Below are 18439 nucleotides of genomic sequence, written 5' to 3'. Positions count from 1 at the left end.
TAACTTCACATAACTGTTGCCATAGGAACATTATGCAGGGTACACTCATGGTTTGGCTTTATGGTGTTCTCCATGTACCAAAATATTACTTTAAGTATTTAGTAAAACATTAACCTTGCTCCTTTTTTTTTTTTTTTTGTGTCACACACAGTAAAAAGCTACTGCTGAGCTTCCAACCTGTTGCCTGGTTTTGGAAGCTTTTAACTTCAAAGGAGAAAGCCTTCTGCATTCTTGTCTAGGCAGCTGAAGTCCCAAGTTACTTATCTTCTCTGGGTCACACCGACAGCATCTTCTCACCTACCACTGAAAGGAAGATCTGATATCTTGAGTATCAAACACACTCTGAAAGCTGTCAATTCACATGACATATTGCATGTTAAATAACTCAAGTAAAACTCAAGTAAAAATCCATTTTAACTTTGCTGTATTTATATACTATATAAATTTTACATGCTATATATTTACAGTGGGGCAAGTGCTTTTTTATCTTTAAAAAAACAAAGATCAAACTTTAGACATCTCTGAACAACACAGCTTGTATAAACCAGACAGATTATTCAGATGAACTGTATTTAATACAGGTTCCCCACTCATCTCCTGATGCAGGACCAGTGAATAATAAGTGCATCACAGTTTGATAGCATTTAATAATAAAAATAAAAATCACAGTATGAATTTGTCTGTAACTAGACACTTTAGAGAGACAAAACAGACAACTGAGACTTAAGACAAGTGACAGTATATTAAGAAAATGTAATAAAAACATATGGAAGAGTATACAAATAGTCTTGAGAGATACATTCAGAACTGCATATTCGTTGTTTCACAATGTTGAAAACCAGAAGATTTTCTTCAGATCTTGAATATAACTCAGATGTGAAGTAAATTAGTTTCTAGTGTCAGACATCACAGAAAAGAGATGCAGCTCTTGCAAAACTCTGGTTATTTGAGAGCTTGTGAAATTTTAAATAAGTCTTTAAATTAAATATACAGACTGTCAGTTGCAATTTTTATAATTCCTGGTCGCTCTTGCACCAGATGTCTAACTTGGAGTAACATTACATGAATAACATAAAGTCAACCTGAGTCTGTAATTAAGCAGCATTTGAGATGGTCTATTCCAGGGCATTATCTCACATCAGTGAGATATTTATGTGGTAATTTACAATGTTCAGCAGTTGTAAAAAGTTTCCACCCTTTTGGATTAGAAGTATATTTTAAAAAAGAAAGTCTCAAGTTAAAAACTAAAAAAAAGTTCTTTCATGATAAAATTCTGTACAGAAATGTTAAGCACCACTTATGACTGGATTTTGTCTTGATGGTAATTGTTTTGATAATAAATTTTAAGTTTTGATGGTCAATGTTGGTAATGTCAGGTCTGATGGTAAAAAGTTGTTGGTTTTGATGGTAGGTTTAGTTTGAGTACTGAAGGCTTCCATCAGTAAGCTCCGCATCTGAAAGACAAAAGGAAGCAACGTCACTCCCTGGCGTGACATTCAACATCAAAGTAAGTCTCAGTGGTTTGATTTCTGAAAGAGAAGCCTCAAACCCGCACACTACTCCACCTGCTCTGGGACCACAGGATCCAACTGCCTCAAGGAGGTGGCTTCCTCACATTTAAACTGCATTTGAGTTCCATGCTAAGATGGTTGAACTGTACAGAGTATTATGACAAAGCTACCTGCTTTAATAGCAAACAGTAGACCTTAGGTAAATTAAATTTAGTTGAAGTTTTGCCTAGACAGTATCCTTGTTTTACTAACAAGCTTGTGGTCAAGCTGACACAATCTTCAGAAACTTGCTGGAGAACACAGGTAGGAATGTAGGAAATTAACTGCTCTAAAGCTGCTGCTTCTCCCATCCTATCTTGATTTTTCTTAAATTACAAGTTATCACTAGCAATTTTCATCCTTATTAATTTATTCAGAGTAACATGAGTCCCGGTGAAAAGGCACAACCTAACAATTCCTTCTCAGTTGCTAGTCTGGCCCTAGCTTGAGAGGCTCAATATTCTCTAAAAACACACTGCCAAAGGGGCCTTTTTTGAGATTAGATTCCATCACTCAGAAAATCCTACTTGAGACCCATTTTTAAAAGAAAGATTGACCTTCCGTAAGATGAAGCTAATTAACACCCATGCACCTGATGAAATACTAAAATTCTCAAGACTTAAAAAAATTGTTTTTCACAGCCCTTGTGTTGCCAGTAGTGTATCAAAGTGGGGTAGTGTTGTCGTATTTATCAACAAACACAGCCTAGTAATCTTAATGCCCCTGACTTGTGTAATGAGATGCAAGACCTTTATTTTCTTACTACACTTCTGTGTGGTTTAGAAAAAACACCCACGAGTTTGCCATCTGCTGGCCAGAGAATTCACTAAAGCCAAAGGAGTATTAGAGCAGATGCATTTTGTTCTGTTTGGTTCCTGATTTATCGGCTGTAACAGAGACACTTTTACTGCAGTAAGGAGTATTTTGACATTAGTATCATTAAAAAGTCCATTTTTACAACATTTAGAAGCATGTTTAAAGCATTTAAAAGACCTCACTTCAGTCATCCTCAAAGTTTCCTTGTTAAGGAGATAAATACCATATTAAATTTTACAATAAGAAAGTGTGAGCGATCAGCTTTCCCCCCACACTATATTTTCAGAATAAAACTTTTGGTTGTCTATGTCCTAAAATACAATCACTGTTTTTCCACAAATGCAATTCTTTGCCTTAAGCAAAATATTCAGTGCAAGAATCTACTGACTGTGGCAATTTACCTCGATGTGGAAACTACAAATTTTTGAGAATTAAAATCTCTTCCAAGATTAAACATCTCCAAATTGTGCAATGTATTCAGCTGTATTACAAGTAGTTGAATTCTTTTGTTTTTTATGCCAGAATGACATTTTCAACACTGGACTATTAATGAACAGGATCGTCACTGACTACTAACCCAATTCTTAAATTGTGGGTAGGTATAAAATGTAGAAAACTTAAAAACAAAACTTGCTTTTGGATACCAAGCTGTCTTCTTAACAGATTACTTCACTTATCTGTAAGAATAAAATATATGGTTGGGGGCGTGTTTGTTTAGTAAAAATATCTGAGTAACTGGGACTGGCTTTATGTCAGATAATGGGCATTTAAGAAAGTTTTATAACACACACTCCTGTTCAGAAAAATTTCACAGGAAATGTTGTCAAATTTAATTTTGACTTTATAACAGTGTGCAATCTTCCTCATTGCATAATTCTAGAGCTAAATAATTTAAACTGTATTATCTACTGAGAGCCCAAGTCGGGCCTATAACAAGCAACAGCAGAGAGGTCAGTGTAAATTCAATCAGGCACTCAAGTTTGTATTTAGGGGTTGGGTTTGGGTTTTGTGTTTGGGTTTTTTGGGGGTTTTTTTGCATTTTTTTGTTTCTTTTTTTTTTTTTTTTTTTAGAAGCACCAAACTGATTTTTCTTAATATTCAAAACTGGGAAAGAGCTGTTTCATCAGCCCACTTCTCTGTATTTTTTAGCCTATACTAACAGCAAAAAAACCCCGCAAGTAAATAAAACAATAGCAGAAACTTAACATGCTCTCCGGGTGTTAAACTCTTGAGGTTAACAACTGTGAATTCAATGTGCTTAGGAGAAGGCAGATACATCTTAAACAGCAACATTTCAGTATTATCACCAATTTATGTTACTCTGAATAAGCAGTCAGCATTGTTTCTATGTTACAAAATAGCTGAACATAGTATTTTATTTAAATCGATTACTCTGGCAGTCTTTTCTAGGAAGAGTGTTTCACTACAATATTACTAGCCTGGAAGTCTCATGTCATCTTCCATCTCAATTACTGAACCTCCTGTCTACCAACTAGATTCTTTTTTCAAGATATAGCTGCCCAAGGGGTTTTTTTCCTAGTTAGTTGGACTGAATTTAATACGGCAACTTGCATCTCTCCCACTTGTTCACCACTTAGCCATCAGATCAAGTTAAAATTACTTGCCCTTCAACCCCTTCAGTTTTATTTCAGACTTTCTTTCCTAGCAGTCATTTAAAAATGGAAAAAAAAAAAAAGCCGATCAACTTTTTTTATATTAATGCAGACTCTCATGGCTTCCAAACAAAAAGCAGCAATTTTATCACACAAGCATTTAAAGATTGTTTCACATAATAGCGTCTATGTGAATAAAAAGGAGTCCTGCAGACATCCTGTGGCCCCTTACCTTTCACATACTCATTGGATGTGAGGGAGCTGTATTTCTTGCTTTCACCCACACTGGAAGGCTTCCCTTCCTTGTAGGGTTCTTTACTGCCCTGGTTTCTGTATTGCTCACATAAATAGCCGCCTGGAGGACAGGATTCTTCCTTCTTCTCCCGTGTTTTCTTCTGGAAATGAGGATCTAAATATTCCAAGAAGTCTTTCAGTTTCCTGATGTGTTTCTTCTTTTTCTTCTTTTTCTTATGTTTGCGATTGTCATTGTCAAAGCGGAGCACAGAGAAATCCAAATCATAAAGTCTGAAGGAAACATGCAAGTTAAAAATAGAAAAACAGATGTGGCACTTGATGCATATATGAAACGTTATTTATTTTACCACAGGTGATGACTTGCAGCGTGTCAGCTATTTTGTGGTAACTTCTGCACATCTAACTTACTTTAGATGCAGCAAACTTAAGCCCTCAGATTGAAGGACAATAGGTCCTGGTTTGTACACAAATCATTAACAGTGGCTAGTTGTGGAATATGTGGAATTAAAAAAAAAAAATTGTTGTAACCTAATCAGGAACGGTGTGCAGATGTGATTCTAACTACGTGGTCCAGATCTAGTTTTCTAACACAATTCCGCAATATCTTTCCTATCTTCGCTTGACCAACCTAGTGACATGATCCCCAGCCAGATTATGCTATATAAGTAACTTAGAAACAATGAAAAAAAGGCAGACATGAGAAACACCCAGAAAAGAATTAGGAAAAAAATTGCTGATTATGCTGGAATCCTTGCTTACTTGTAATCCTTCTCTCGATGTTTATCTTTGGATTTCTTTTTCTTCTTGACCTTCTTGTATTTTTTCATTCTTTGGTCACCTATCTTTCGACATTTCTTTTCTATTTCGCTTCCGCTTCCAATTCCTTCTGTGTGGGTGTATTTTCTTTTACCATTTCTTAGTTTTTCATTTTCCCAGGAAGAGTCCTCGAAATTGGAATGAGCTGACACAGGTGGAAGCGCATGCCTTTCACGAGGATATTTTTCAGATTGCTGCTGAGGTACTGAACAATGATGCAAGTTTGCTCTGTGGCTGCTAAAGTGATGTACATCATCTTCTCTAGAGGGTGCATTGTGAGGCCATCTGCTTTTGCAATGATAATCCTTATGTGATCTGTTATTGTAAGCTTGACTCGATTTGTCAAAGTCTTTATCACAATGAGAGGACTTTCTCTCTCTACCATCTCTTGTTCCATAAGAGGAATAATAATCATTGTAGTATCTGCATTTTTCCCATCGCCGTGGTTCATCTTGATAGTATCTTTCTCTGCTCCAAGTTCTCTCTCCTTTGGAATGATAATACCTATTCCTGTCTTGTTCTGTTCTTTCTCTGCTTCGGGATCTGTAGCGAGAATATTTTCCTGAGCTTTTGCCATTATTTGGACTGTTTCTTTCATTATGGGAAGATCTGTACCTGCTTTCATTGCAATATTCCTGTTTATGACGATTTTGCTTATTTGTTTCCACACTGCGAGAGCACCTCCTCTTGTGGGAATGATCATCTGTTTTGCTTCTGGTTTGCTTTTCCTTCTCCCTCTCCTCAGTGTCTGAGCTCTCTCTCTTCTTTCGGTAGTGCTCTTTGTCAGTTTTTTTAGTCTCGTGTATTTTTTTCTTATATTTTTTCCTATGTTTATCATCCTCACATTTTTTATTACTCAATCCCTCATTTTCTCTAGAAAATTGGCTCTCCAAAACTTTATCCAGCTTCGTGATACAAGAGTCATTAACAGGTGGTACCTCTACATAGTTATTAGAAATGTCCTTTGTATCTTGGCATTTATCTGTAATATCTAGCGATGCAAGTTTTTTAGAACTACATTCAATGTCAGACTTTATAGAGGAAGCTTGCCCTAATTTCTCTTCACTCTCAGGAGACCCTTTGATGTACAAAGGATTTTCTTTTGAAATGAGTTCAGGTTCTTTTGATCTTCTTGGTTTGTCTTTGTCTCTACTATCTTCAGACTCGCACTGCCCAAGGAATTCGTCTTCAGTGTCCACGGATTTTTTCCTCACCTTGTGCTGACCATTGATATTGGGATGTGCATTATCAGCTTTTGTTATAATACTTTCAGCAACTTCTTCTTTGGTAGAAATGGTTTCAGAACCTGATGGAGTATAAAGATTCTCAACCTCACAGCTAAAGTTGGAAGGAACCTTCCTGGATTCTTCATAGGCAAACAGTGCTTCCATCACTACATTTTCCATGAGAGCATCATTCTCAGAAGATTTCTGAGGTCCAGGGACACTGCACAAAATAAAAACATGTTTTTTACTTGAAAAAGTTTGTTTAAAAGATGAATGTTAGGAGTAAAATCCCTTTAAATAAATAAATTGGTGGCTGCTGGAAAACTCTAAACAGCATTCTCTTCAGAAACTTATTCTTACACCTTCCTCAGCTCCCAGAGAAGGTGTTTTTTCCCCTCTTGATTCTGCAAGTATTGCATTAAAACCACCCCCCACATTCAGCACAACTGTCTCCCTCCCCTTGCTGCTCTGAATCAGATCAATAGCCAAAACAGCTAAATTTGCTCTCCCCCAACTAGAAAAAAGTAAACACATGGATTTCCAGCTGTCTCACAAATTGGAGAGCAGATGGTGGGAACTTATATTCACCCACCCTAGGATGGGAAAAAAAGAGAAACAGGAATAGGAAAAGTATTCCAGACCATGGGAAAAAAATGGAAAAACATTCTGTGAAGAAACAAAAGTTTTCCAAGAGGCAACTGCCTGTATTTAATATCAGAATAATATATGCTCAGTGCTGATGTTTGCAAGACTATATGTACAGTGTTGAATTCTCTGTAGTGATTTAAATCTTTCTATTAAATAGTATTAGTAGACAGGTAAAACAATGATAAACTTGTATGAAATCTTATTTCAAATCAGAGTGTATTCCTTTTACCTTATTTCCTCTGACAAGCTGTTTAACTGGCTGTATGTGAGAGATTCTAAGATGATTTCTTGAGGAACCGGCGACATAGCTATAGGCATCTACAATTAAAATTTAGAAGTTAACAGAGAAAAAATACTATCTTTAGTAGAAAACTACCATTTGCAAAACTTCTACATTAGATGTTAAACCAGATCACTTTGAGTTACATGCGCTATCCCCATTTTACATATCACCCTACCGACACCCCCCAAATATATTTATGAAACTTATGAACTGTTATCTCAGATGAACTTCTCTTAAGTTGACATGTTCCCATATGTCAGCTCAGCTCTGCAAATTCTAATGGGATAAAAGCACAAAGTGTTACGATGAAATTTGCACCATGTGTTTTCTCGATATTTCACAGGAGTTAGGAACACTTTAATGCTCCTGAATATCGAATCCATCATAGGTGAGAAATTCTAGACGGAACAAACACAACTCACTGTTTCAAGCAATCCATTTGTTTTAGAAAAGAAAATCTCAGAAGGTTTAACAGGTTGGACTTGGCAAGTGGAATCATCAAGTTTCAGTCCATTTTCTTTAGATTCATTATCTAAACTAATAGCACCATTTAGTGAATCATTTTTTGGCAGCTCGTGTTGGGATCTTTCTTCTTCAGCATTCTGACAGGAAGAATGGGAGTTCTGCAATGTACGGACCACCTTTCCAATCAAAATTCCATTAGAAGTTATTATGTTGCAATTCCTTTTAAACAAGCCCTTCGACTCCTCAGATTTTCCTGAAGATTCTGCACCGTAAGGGACTGCGTTATCAGAGCCGAGTTTGGGATTTCCATTCACTGCTGGCTCAACAAAAATTTCATCAGGAACTTCCTGTTTGGAAACGGTAGTAGCAACTGACATTGTAGACGCATTTGAGGTAGACTCTGCTGCAGAAGAATTTGTAATTGTGGATGAAGGAACAGGCTTGCTTAGATCCTCATCCTCCGCAGCACTGCTAAGACAGTCAGGTTGCGACACAGTCTGACGTGCAGGCAATTTGTTATGAATACTGATAGTGATCTTCTGGTTTTTTGATGGATCAGTAATTGAAGGCCTGGTAATTGCCCAGTTTTGAACACAAGCTGTTGGTGGAGCTGAAGACGGCCTTTTTACGGTTACACCAACGGTATTTGCATCCTCTTTTAGGGGTCCATTTCCATTTAAACGACTTGAATTCTGTATTTAAAAAGAAGAGATTGCAAGATGGCCATAGTGAAATTCTCCTACTAAATATTTCTACAAATTGCCTCAACATCTAAGAAGAAAAAACACCCCCCTTCAAATATAAATAGAAGTCCAATGAGTGTGTTTAATTCCTGCTTTTGGCTTACTGCATGTTGGTATTAAATCAGCATTGTTTTTGAAACCCACCCAAACAACTTAACATTGACTAAAGCTATTCCCAAATATATTTATTTTCCCCTTTAACCATTCCCTGAAAACACTGGGATAATTGTTCCGGTACTCAGGAACAAGACAATTTGTTTTCACTGTCTCAACTGAAGTTAGGAAAAAATCTTGACTTTTTTTTTTTTAATTATTGTTATCATTTAAGCATTAATGGACTACTTAAGTTGTCTCAAGAGCATAGTTCTCAGTGCTTTAGAAAGCTGAGTTGGAAGTATAAAGTAATGAAGTAGCATGGCTGCACAATTTAGGATTAGCCACTGTTTGAATAGTTCTGGCTGTAGCATGAGGGCTGTGAAGAAAGCTGCAGTGTGGGAAGGAAAATAAAACTCAGATGCTAAAAGACAACAGCAAAAAAAATACCACACCAAGACCAAAAACCACTATCAATTTGGTGCCATTATCTCCCCCCCGCCAAATTACCTTAATCATATGAGGAGGAAGTCGTGGTCCCATAAATCCAGCCTGCTTACTATTAGCTCCCCGCTGACCAAGGAATGAACGGGGGTAAGACGGTGCTGGTAAGTAAAAAGCACGTTCTCCAAGTGTCAAATCATAGCGCCTTGGGAAAAGAGGTTAGTTTAGAGTTTTTCTTTCAGCCTATTTTTGGATTAAACCCCATCCTATAATTTTATAGGGACGGTTTATATGACACAGAAGACATACACAAGACTTAACCAAGACAACAAACTGAAAATTAGATAATAGTCTTCCTACAAAGACTATCCTTTTCAGAGCAATAACTCATCTTTACACCATCTGTGGCCTTAATTTCTCTTCTCTTCTAAATTAGCCAGCTACAGAGAGCAGAGATATAGCAATGTACACAAGCGCAGCAGTTTAAAGCCAACCAATGAAAGATAATAAATGACACGGGGAATTTCAGGTTAGACAGAACTGAATTATACGAATAGTAATCTTTTCCTACGACAGAAAGAAAAACACTTGAAAAGAAGAAAAATACCAATAACAGGAAAGTTCTGAATACATTTAGTATTTGTTATTACCTGATATAAAAAAGTACATAAGCTTGCTGATTGAGAACTGTTTTGATATCAGAAAGGTCTACTGAGGCATCGTTCATTCGATACCAAAGTCCATTACCGGCCTGCAAATAAAGACAGTGATATCTTTAGATGAATTCCACGTTTTCCAAATGACACCAGAGATAGAACACTACAGAACAAAACACACCAAAACAAAAATCAAACAAAACATATAATGCAACCTTTTCTCCTAAAAACAGTGGTTACCAGTAACATTTTCATTTCTTTGGCAGCACAAATTTTACCCTGTTAGAAATCAAGCTGATATCTACCTTTATGAAGCAGAGATAGTGTCCTGCGTTACAGTTGAAACCACTATGTACAAGAACTGCATATAAAGCATAGATGAGTGGTTCTCCAATTGATTGGGACATATAGGCTCGAAGATCCAAATATTCAGGATATTTTACATCCTAAACACAGACCAAGAAGATTCAAAAATTATCCTGAAATACTTCATGGAACAGCCCGAGAAAAACACTTCTAAAAACACAGACTAGGATTATATGACTATATTTTTTGATTGATTTAAAAACATCTATTCTCATAAACAATGTTTAATAATTTAAGTTGCAGAGAACTGTTTTCTACAGAATTAGCTCTTTAAGAGTAAGACATATTCTTATGGTCAGACAGGAATTTTATTTTATTAAAAAAGAAAGAAGCAGCCATATTTGTTATACCGACTTTTCTTAGATTATAGTTATTAGTCTATAGTTATTGCCTGCAAACGTTAACAACTTTTAAAGGAGTATTCATCTTTGGAAAATCTCCCATTCCAAGGGGATGAAGTTGCACTACAGCTATAAATATACCTTGTTGATCTTTCCACCTGTAAAGTTCGCAAATCTTTTCAGAGATATTGTGAGAACGTTGGAAGAACGATGTATCGTATACCTCTTTGACGCAGGAACCATCTTTTTACACCTTAAAAAGAAGCACAGACATGTGTTTAACAGCATATTCTTTTCCCCCCTCAAAGTCAAACAAGTTTTCATCTCTCACACATGCTTATGCTATTTGAATGATATTTACTTGCATAATACGTTTTTTCTTTTCATAAATCCATACACTGCATTTCAGGTTTGTTAATAGAGAGAAGATAGCAGGATATAAGAGGACAGCTCTACAGAACAAAGAATAAAGGATTTAGAACATTAACTTTTCATAGCCAAGCAAATGTCTGAATATGTATCTTTGTAATGCCAAAGAGGCAAGGCTTCCCAACAGCTCAGCGCAAAGCAGGACCAGGAATCTCTCACTAGAGCACATCACCAGAATGTAAGAGGAGGTAATTTCTTCTTATATCAATGTGGCTATTTTGAAGCCGTCCTGGATACATTCTTTCAGCTTTCTGCTGGAATGCAAATATTAGAAGTGGAACAAGAGAGTCTCGGTCCTCAGGACTAGAAACTGCAAATAATTTCCAAAAGTGATCACATATCAACGTAAAAAATACAGTGTAAGGAAATAGTCATTCTGCAGGAGGGAGACATTGGACAGTCTTCCTGTACTGAGGTTGCCTGGAAAGACACTGAAACCATCTGCAGTCCTTCAAAACAAAATTCCTAATTGTAAGTTTGTTGCATTGTGCACTCAAAGGTAGTATGTACCGAGTTAAGCCCTGAAATTCAACCACTAGCACAGAGAAAGACAGCAACGTGTCAGTTTACATCATCAAGAAAAAGACTGTTGATACTTAAAAAATAGAAAGAATTAAATAGTCTCTTTTCAAATTCTGATGTCAAAATACAAGGCAGAGAATCCCAAACGGATAGAGAATGCCTATGAACAAAAGAAGAGAACCACCCAGAATAAGCAAAAAAAAAAATTAGTGTTTTATAAAATTCTGTGAAACTTGTAATTAGGTACAAAGTTCTGAGGCAGTAACCTTTATTAGAAAAATTCATGATAGAAAAGAAAAGGAAAACGTCTATTAGGGAAAACGTAATAGAATGGATTACCAGCATTGGAAAAGATACTGTACATATGCTAAAGCTTTCTTTTTAAACTCACAGAAAGACTGAAACTTCGGGGTTTATGTGTGACTAAACTGATTGCACCCCACATTAATGAAGGGTCATGCAATTCAGATGTGAGGTGCTTCTTACAGTTATCTTACTCTTCCTCAGCCGTAACCTGTAAACTATGACAATTCTTCATACGTTACATGTTGCTTGCGAGGATCCACAGACAAAATTGAGCCCGGGATTAAACTGCTGTAACAGCCTATTGGATGCTCTTTTTTCAACATCTGCATGCAAATGTACTAATCAACTTATAGTTTTCCAACAACAAAAAGGAAGTATTGCATTTTTCATTTAGAAGGATCAGACAGGAAAGTTACAGAATCGAGCTTGGCAGCCTTTGCTTTTCTGAGTTTATGTTTGAATAACATCTTGTTTTGCCAACGTATCTTATGCACATGTGTTCAGTGTTCTTACATACGTAGAAACATTTTACATATTGGTCAGCATATAGGACATCTTAACTCCATATGCATTCACTAAGAATAGGTTAGGTTTAGGGTGGCTCATTTTGGACAACAGTAGTCCACAGGTTTTACAATTCAAGAGCTGTGAAAGACATTGTTCAATAAGCCATCAGAGGTTGCTAATGTTAATTATCATTGAGTCTGTTCACATTCACTGAGATCCAATCTCACTTTGTTTCACAGTGAACACTAGGAAGCAGATGTTGCCTCCCACCCCAAATCATTGTCCATAGCTTCATACTTCAGCTCACCACTACTCATCAGACATGCCTTTTCAGTTCTGGCCATGTGAATATTTCAGTGTGCAACTGCACACTTACAAAGGCTGACAAGCCCCGGTGTAGACAATACTAGGAATAAAAGTCCTAATTTGCTAATGGCCGCAATTCTTATAATATACTTCCAAATATGCAAACAGAAACACAAAAATTACTCTCTTAGAAACAAATGTATAATTTTCTAAGCTTTGAATGATTTCAGTGTATTAGCTGTATAAACAAAACTAAATGAAAGAACAGAGAGCTGTGTCTCATTTCTAAACTAAGTCAAAAAATAACCTATGCTCTAAGGCATGCAATACATTAAATGTGTATCTTTTATTAAGATGTAATTAGTAATAATCTTACTTGCTACACTTATAGCTATTTTCACCATCCAGTTGTTCCGGTTTCACAAATTGTTCTAGAGCTCTGGTGACAGATGTAACTGCCTGGATGAGTAAGAAAGTAGAGCACTAAGTCACAGGAAATGCAAAGTTTCAAACACTTACTAGTAGTTTACAAGAGAACCTTGCTAGTTCATACTTTAGTGACCTACTGCGAACCGGAAAACACTGTGAAGGAGGCAGAAACAGACTACACTGAGCATTTACCTCATTTGAAAATGATTCTACTTTGAAATAAATTTTGCAATACCACAGACAGCATCTGTGGAATGCTTTGGCATCAATAATGAGAACAATCAAACCCATTGGTCTAACAATAGATGTATATTGAAGTAGAATAATCAAGAAGTATGACAGTATCATTGTTTGTGTAGATACAATTATTAATATAATTATTTTCCCATCTTAAATCCAATGCAAACATGGAGACCATTTACACGGCTTTCACAGAAGTACAAAGTCCAATCCACTCCCGTCCACCACAAGCTCTTTTGTTTTAACAGTATATATTTTTAAGTAAAATGAGTTTATTTTAGAAAGCTCTACAAGTCTTCACACATCTTGACTCATATTTACAAAACATCTTACCTTTATATCCAAAGTAATATCGAGGAATGGCTCATACGTATCCGAAACGGCTTTGCAGTTCAAGCACTTTACTGGAATCAAAATACAAATGCTTAACAATATGTGAAGGAGACTAGCTGCAAATTTAAATTATTAATACATATTACTTCAGTCAAACTACAAACTCTTTTACTACAGACAAGTCAACCATCAAATCCAGAGCTCTCCAGTTTAGACAGAAGGATGCTGTAGGGGACTGTCAAAGGCCTTACAGAACTCCAGATAGATGGGGCTCTGAGCAACCTGATCTAGTTGAAGATGTCCCTGCTCATTGCAGAGGGGTTAGACTAGATGACCTTTAAGGTCCCTTCCACCCCAAAGATTTTATGATTCTATGAAAAAGACACAGGACAGTCTGAAGGACAGTAAGATTTTAAAAAAGTACCTCGGGATCTTAGATATCCTCCAAATATTTGATAAATAAGTGTGGTGGCTTGAGAAGATCTGTCCAATCTGGAAATAAATTATAATCAGATCTCAGAAGACTTGAGGCACAGAGCTAATTCTTCAAAAATGTTTTCTTTTTATGAAAACCAAGGACATAGATTTAAATTATGATAGTAAATAAAGGAGTAAGAGGGGCTAGAGAACATTTAAAAGTTAATTTGTTTATGCTTACTTGGTGCTTCCATTTAAGCAGGCTTTCTGCAAAGCATCAACAGTGAAGCATAAGAATTCATGCGCATCCTCTTGACTGCCAAAATGGAAATGTTTTCCTATTCCTAATAAATAAGAGGGTTATTATATTTATCTCACAGAAAATGAAAGAAAACTCATATTTCTAAAGTCTCTCTTCTATAAAGTATCAAAATCCTTTATATGTATCAAATAATTCTTTGAAAAATTAAAAAACATTAAAAAATAAAATGGTCTGAAATTACTTACTTTTAAGGCCATTGATAACAGATGTAGGTTTGATGGCATTATTAGAGCAACACAGGACCTGGTTAATGTGAGTTTCCATTGTGCACATCATACAAAAGCCTTCTTCATGACCTGAAAAGAAGAAAGCATCCCAGTCTAGTCAAATACACATTGCTACAAAAAACAACTAAAAAAACCCCAAAACCCCCAAAACTTTAAGTTATAGGTATAATATCCACTCTCCATGCTACATTCTATTCTCCGAAGGTGTCAATAACCCAACAGTTTTGTGACATTTTATTATGCAAAACTGTATAGAATAAAATGTCGATTAAGTATGTATTAAAGCGCATTTTCTCATGAGAAATCTAAGTAACTACTGCAATGTCATTTTTTTTGCAGGCTGACAGGAACGTGAGCTCTGTACAGTCTGAAAATATATGAGGAAGCAATATTGACATTGATGAAACAGCACTAAGAGAATGTGTGTTATTTTCAGCACACTGCTGTTAGGTAAGCTACATGACACAGAGCTAAGAATCCTCTGGGAGAAAGGAAAGATTAAAGGAATGTATGTATTAGTATTTCTGCCCTCCTTTTTTCAACAGGATTCTTAACTGAAATCATTTTTATTAACACACAGTTGAATTTCTAGGAATAAATACTAAGATACCAGACTAGAAAGCATACAGGTGCCTTTGTAAAAATACATATATATGGATACAAAAAGAGGCTCCTACGCTTAAGAGAACACCAATTCAAGGGTTTAAAAACCACAAAATTTTATTTAGAATAAAATCAATAAAATTATTACAATCCCACACAAATTTCTATTTGAGATCATAAGATATTAGCTCATAGTGCTTTCTAGGGTGTTGATTTTTTTTTTAATGGGTCAACAGTGAACATACCATTTATCACAGTATTAGTGCATTACAGTGTCTAGGCTGCAAAGACTAAGAATCTACAATGGCAACATCCTAAATTTTATCACCTTTCTACCAGCAGGAAACCCAAATGCCAAATGTTCATCAAATGCCTCACTTTACAATGTACTTCATTGTTCTCATGAAGCAAGAAATGATCTTTTTTTGTTCATTTAATGCACCATGCTAAAACTTTAAATGAACTTTACGTGTTATTCTGAGCCTCCTGTTAATATGATCATAGAATCATTTAGGTTGGAAAAGACCTTTAAGATCATATTCAAAGCCAGCTTCTAGAGATAAAATAGGACAGATAAGAGTTTTCTTCACAGAATCACTGCTGTTCTTTCACCTTCAGAGCTGTCCAACAGATTTATAATAATGTTCAAAAGTACTCACATGACTGGGTGTGTTCAAGAGAAAGCATGTAATTGGCGAGAGGAGGTGTGTAGGTCAAACACTGAAGAGTAGAATTAAGGAAACATGTGTTGCCGAGATTCTGCAGTCCAACTCCAACACTTTGTGTTTGTTGCCAATCCATACATATTTTCTCAGGTGGAAAAAGAATCCTTTGTGGCGGGGCAATTCCATCATTAACAACTGCAAGAAAATTGTTTTGTTTTAAAAACAGTATGTAAAAAGTAGCATTCTGCAGGAGCACACAGAAGAACCAGCTATACTCCAAAACTCAAAACCATATGACGCACAGCTTTAACTGCCACTCGAATTTGCTGGTCAACCCACTGTTTTGGACAATAGTTTATTCATCTGTTTTAATTCTTCTAATGCAAGACAAATTCCCACTCTAATTTTAGTAACTTTTGCCAGGTTTCTTTCCATCTATAGTTTTTAATCTGATTATTAATTTAATTATTGGTTTTTTTCCTTACCGCAACCTAAACCACAAACTTAAATTATATGGTAATAAATATAAGAACTAAGACAGAAAAAAACCCACCTAGCACAGAAGGTAACACTATAGATATCAGATCTCTTCCTGAACGGTGTTATCATTCAAAGACTTGTGAATAATAGAGGCCATGAATAGCAATGGTAAAAAATACTTTTCTCTGCATAACACAAGAGACCTGGATAAGTCTGTGTATTGTAAGAAGCTGCCCATAATTAATTGTAAATAGGTCAAAACTAAGTTACAAATAGACTGCAAATAGATAAAACTAAGTTTTGCAATGCCAGTCACTTCGGTTGCCTTAAGGGATTCACAAAATTAAAGTCTCCTACTGAAATCTTTATTCGTTGTAGTCCTGTTTTATAGCAGTGCAGTAAGTAAGAACTGCATTTTTTACTTTTGTTTTGTTTTAAGAAAAAGGGGGGAATGACAAAAGACACACTTACCTAGATCTCTTTGGGCAAAAGGCTTAGATTTTTGAGATGATCTACAGTAAATAGCACCTCCAGGTCCCTTGTCCACAGAGACTTTGTTTGGATCTTCTGCAGGTGGTACCCGGCCCAAATTTGCGGTGCGTGATGTCATTTTTTTAGTACGGGGTTTCTTAGATTTGTCAGACCGCCTTGATGACGATTTTTTAGATTTTGAAGATTTTGGCTTGTTAACTATGGTCATTGTTCATATCTGTAACAGAGGCAAAAGTTCTGGTTGGCAGAAGAAAGTCAAGAAGCATTCCAGAAAGAAAAGAAGTCCTATCACTTGGTCTCAAAGAAATAACTTGAAGAACTAAATAGGTGATTTAAAAACAAACAAACAAACCCCAAACCAAAAAACAAACACAACCCAAAACTACACACAGAAAGCAGAACTTTCCATCAAAACTGTATCAATATTACTTTTAACTTCTGCAGAGCTGGTGACTAGTTATATTTCTTACACTTTCACAGGATTTTAATCCATTACAGTTTTGAAGTTTTTTATTTTAATTTTTTTTTAAAGGAGCTGTGAGCAGTGGCACATTCAAGTGCTGGCCTATTGAGATCCAGGACAAGGTATTCGGCCCATCTTTTCACTCCTGGGAACCATACACCCCTTAGGCACAGAGGATGGGATGTAGCTCTGAAAAATCTTGGGAAAGGACAGCAAGAAAGCACTTGTAAATTTATTTCCACTTGGGTTTCTTCTGCCCCTCCAAGAAATATTTGTTTGGATACAATTTTGGCAGCAGTACTCATGGTATTTTGCACCTATCATGTTTACAACTCTTACTCTCAACCGAGATGTTGAACCAAAAAACATCTTTTTCAGTTCTACTTATGTAAAGCTGTACATTTTTCCCCGGCAAAACAACAGAGGAATGTAAGCTATAAAAAAAGAAATGCTGAACATAAAAGGAAGTAAAACCAACCCTCAGCCCTTAAGGACAAAGGCGATAACTGATACTATGTCCTTTTTAAAGTGCCGATTAGGTTTCAAGATGATACCTCTTTAAATACGTGTAATTGTGTGTGCATAGTAAGCTGCTGAATAATTACATGATCAATTATCAATTTCTACCTATCTTACTATAGCACATAGCTTTCCTGAACTTAAAAAGGCCCTACAAACTTAACTGAGGGTTTAAAGCATAAGCTGCTTTGTTATACTGAAACAACTAAGAGAACAAGGCATAAAGCAGTTTCAGATTTATGGCACAACTTGATTGCTACTGATAAAACTTAAGGTAGATTAAACAAAGCACTGTAAATTAGAGAACTTCTAGTCCCACAAAAGACAAATTATGTGCAAAGCCTTTAATTAGATCTTTTTCCAATTAAATTTTCAATTTAAAATCCACTCTATATACATTTTCCATTTCTGAGAAGGTAATACACAAAACTGGAAAATCCCCTTCATTTCTCAGTAAAATGAGAGACATCCTTGTCCCTTTGGAAGATCAAGATGACAGTTCTTGGGCTCATTGATTTCCAGATAATATCCAGTCTTCCAGTTGAAGATACCAGTGGCATCTCCTTTTTCCGACTGAAAGGAAAAGTGCTTCAACCACATATTTAAAACATATTTGCGGGGCAAAAACCAGAATCAAGACCGCAGTGAAAAGCAAACAGAAGAATATTATCACAAAAAAGCTTGAGCGATATATTGACCAACAAGGTAAGCCTCACCTTTTTTTTGTTTTAATTTTAATTTTTTACAATTGAGTGATATATTACCAGACATCAAGCACTATACAACAGCAAATATCAATGCTAGTAAGGATAAACCAGATCCACCACTTTTTCAAAATACGTCAATATCATTCTTAATTTGGGC

The 18439-nt window shown here is 35.9% G+C and overlaps 1 protein-coding gene across 1 annotated transcript; it reads right to left on the bottom strand.

The window, feature by feature from the left end:
• Nucleotides 1-1413: 1413 nt before the first annotated feature.
• Nucleotides 1414-17471, bottom strand: USP42 (ubiquitin specific peptidase 42; the record flags this gene model as incomplete). Its single annotated transcript, XM_082006854.1, has 16 exons — nt 16573-17471; nt 15616-15816; nt 14312-14422; nt 14046-14148; nt 13812-13879; nt 13388-13458; nt 12762-12844; nt 10457-10568; nt 9914-10054; nt 9603-9703; nt 9019-9157; nt 7630-8364; nt 7154-7242; nt 4994-6496; nt 4212-4504; nt 1414-1454 (listed from the first exon to the last, which is right to left on the bottom strand). Exons 1-16 carry the CDS (start codon nt 16799-16801, stop codon nt 1414-1416), a joined length of 4020 nt encoding a protein of 1339 aa, XP_081862980.1. The 5' UTR covers nt 16802-17471.
• Between the last annotated feature and the right edge of the window lie 968 nt (nt 17472-18439).

The sequence above is a fragment of the Phaethon aethereus genome, assembly GCF_964289735.1.
Source record: "Phaethon aethereus genome assembly, chromosome: 15".
Taxonomy (NCBI): domain Eukaryota; kingdom Metazoa; phylum Chordata; class Aves; order Phaethontiformes; family Phaethontidae; genus Phaethon; species Phaethon aethereus.
Note: the sequence above shows the minus strand (reverse complement) of the source record. Positions and strands in the feature narration are given on the sequence as shown.